Source organism: Malania oleifera, chromosome 2, assembly GCF_029873635.1.
Source record: "Malania oleifera isolate guangnan ecotype guangnan chromosome 2, ASM2987363v1, whole genome shotgun sequence".
Classification (NCBI taxonomy): domain Eukaryota; kingdom Viridiplantae; phylum Streptophyta; class Magnoliopsida; order Santalales; family Ximeniaceae; genus Malania; species Malania oleifera.
Window position 1 is genome coordinate 56,136,474 of NC_080418.1, and position 2,722 is coordinate 56,139,195.

The following is a 2,722-nucleotide window of genomic DNA, read 5'->3' on the forward strand; positions in this document are numbered from 1 at the left end:
AATCCACTCCTCATGTCAAATTACGCTCGGTCAATAACAAAGGCAAAACACGTGGAGAGGATGTAGTGGCAGATCACGTTGCCAAAAATCCATTATAGTCGCAGGTTCAGGTGCAAGACATTTTCAAAACTCAGAATTTTTTCTGTTTTTGTTTTCTATTTTTTTCTTTTTCATAAACTACAAAAATGACGGGAAAAAACCAAAAAAAAAAAAAAAATAAACAAAAAAAAAAAAAAAAAAATTAAAATCCAATACTAAGACTCAAAAGACATTCCGCCGAGGTAACCAACGGCAATACCTAAAACTTGACTCACTCGAAAAATAGCAGCTTCGAAAAGCTATCTCAAGTATAAATTACGTCATGTAAGTAATTAAGCCAAAGGGCTAGTCGTCTTCTCATGGAATGCTTTTAACTTAGATTTTACGTTCGCAAACACATCAAAACATAAAAATAGCACATCAATGAACTCTGTTCAGATTTAGGAAGTTGTACAAGGTTAGTTAATTTTTTCTTTCTAGAATTAAATGGCCCGTGAATTTTTAAAACCTTAAAACTAACTTCACTAAATAACAAAAAAACAAGTATGGAAAATATAATCTACTTAGGAGATACCATAAACATGCCTTATTAAAAGTGCTTACGACACATATCAATTAAACATAAACATGCAATGGAACACCATCAAACACACACAGTGACTCTGACAACACGCGAATAAAAAAATACAAAATCTTTTATATGAAACTAAAAAATTACGAACCAAATCAATTTAAATGCAGACTAAAAACTGAACTTTTAATACGAGCCCAATACACTCAAACCGAAGGAACAAACATTAACCAAAGATCTAAATTCTAACGAATCACATAAACACCTTTCTCCTTTTTTTAATTGTTTTATTTAAGACTTGAATGGACTTCACAAATTAAGGTAACTAAATCGAGCATTACCCGATCCTACACATACTCAATTAAAAGAAAATAAAATAAGTAAAATAGGTAATAAAATACTGTAAGAAAAATAAAACTCCCTAAATTAAATATCCCAATGAAAATTCGTACTTTAATGAAAAGTCTAGAACAACAATCAAAGTCTAAAATAAATTCAAGACCCAAGTAATTCATGCCTCAAACATTAATACTAATAAAATGATCATAAGTAAAGTGAGAGAGAGAGGGGAGAGAGGAGAGAGAGAAGAGAGAGAAGCTAGGGGAGAGAGAGAGAGGAGAGATAAAGAACAAAGAGAGTTGCAGCTGATTTTGACGGTGTGGACACACAGATTAGATTCCTCAGGTGGTTCTATGCTCAAATCTTTGTTGGTTAAAGCTGCTGTGCTTTGGGACTGCTGAGGATGGTGAGGGGCTGGCCAGTGCTGCTTTGATTTTGTGGGTCGCTCTGCTACAGCATACACTGGTGGCCCGAGAAGCTGCTGGAAGGCTCTGCTGGAGCTCTTTAGGTCGGTGGCTGCGGAGGATTCTTGCTTCTTCCCTGCGAAGGAGCTGGACTGTTCAAGGGCTGGTATTGCAGTTGCTCTCGGGTCCTCTTCGCAAAGATTGAGGAAGGTTGGCCAGAAGGGGTTGGCTGCTTCTGGCCTTGCTGTGGCGTAGCCATATGAACAGCGAGAGCTGTGGACCTAGTGGTGTTGGCTAGAACAGTTTGCTGTGGAGAAGAATGCTGGCTTGGGCTGTAGTCAGATCTGCTTTGGATGGTAACGAGAGTGGAAACTGCTGAGACAGGAGGTGAGAGGAAGAAACCAGGGGGAAGAGAAGGTGGTAACGAGGGACAGAGACTGGAAGAGAGGTGGAGAAAAAAAATAGAGAGACAAGAGAAGGAAAGGAACTTATGAAGGGAGAAGAGGAAGGAGGAATAAATGAGATACACAAATCGGATCATAGGAAAAGAGAAAACAAAAGTAGAATTGAAAATACAAAAAAAAAAACTAAAGAAAAGAAGAGAAAAAAGACGAAGGAAAAAGGATAATGGTGAAAGGGTGCCGGAGGCACGTTTATAAGAGTGGAATAAATATTGCCCGTAACCCTCCCGATTAGCCAACCCGACCCGCCATGCTGTCCGGGTCACATCATATTCCATTGCACAAACATATACTTTTTACATATTTTCCTCTCATTTTATTTGTCTCTTCTGTTCATCGCAATAGACTCTTCTGTCTTGGAGCCCGTTTCTCACAAACTCAAATACGAAAGTTGTCGATAATCCCTGTCCTCTTTCTCCAGAAATTTTGAATCGTCTAATCGAGCTCAGACGAAAAGTTGTGCCCAAAATATGAAAGGTGTTGGTTTTGTTTCCAGATTTTCCTTGCTGGCAAAAAAATTACGCAAAATTTAATAAATACAAGCCATAACAGTTCAAGAATGATAATTTTGTCACTTTATTAAAATAGTGGACAATTTTTAGACATTTATTACAATTCTAAAACGAAGTTTGGGTTAAGTTCACTCTGCCCTTACGATAGTTTTGACTGCGATAATCACTCCATAGTATTAGGGTGGTGAAGTGTCGCCATTTCTAGCTGGACCCTTACCTACAATCAAGTATGATAGTCTGTATTATTATATATCTCATTTTTATCATACTAACTACACTAGGTGGCTAATGAAAACTCATGCAATCCTGTTTACGTTTGTATTCCTTATTTTTGTACAAGAAAAATTTTTTGTGAACCCATAGCAATCTTGTAGATTGATCTTTGCCAGTTGTTAC

The 2,722-nt window shown here is 37.2% G+C and overlaps 1 protein-coding gene across 1 annotated transcript in view; it reads right to left on the minus strand.

The window, feature by feature from the left end:
• The window catches only part of LOC131149663 (peroxidase 4-like), a 9,852-nt gene extending 8,665 nt beyond the window's left edge, over positions 1–1,187 (minus strand). The window contains exon 1 of the mRNA XM_058100305.1: positions 1,130–1,187. Coding sequence (XP_057956288.1) covers positions 1,130–1,157 — 28 coding nt within the window. The 5' untranslated portion in view covers positions 1,158–1,187. The remainder of the gene's footprint in view (positions 1–1,129) is intronic.
• Positions 1,188–2,722: the final 1,535 nt, after the last annotated feature.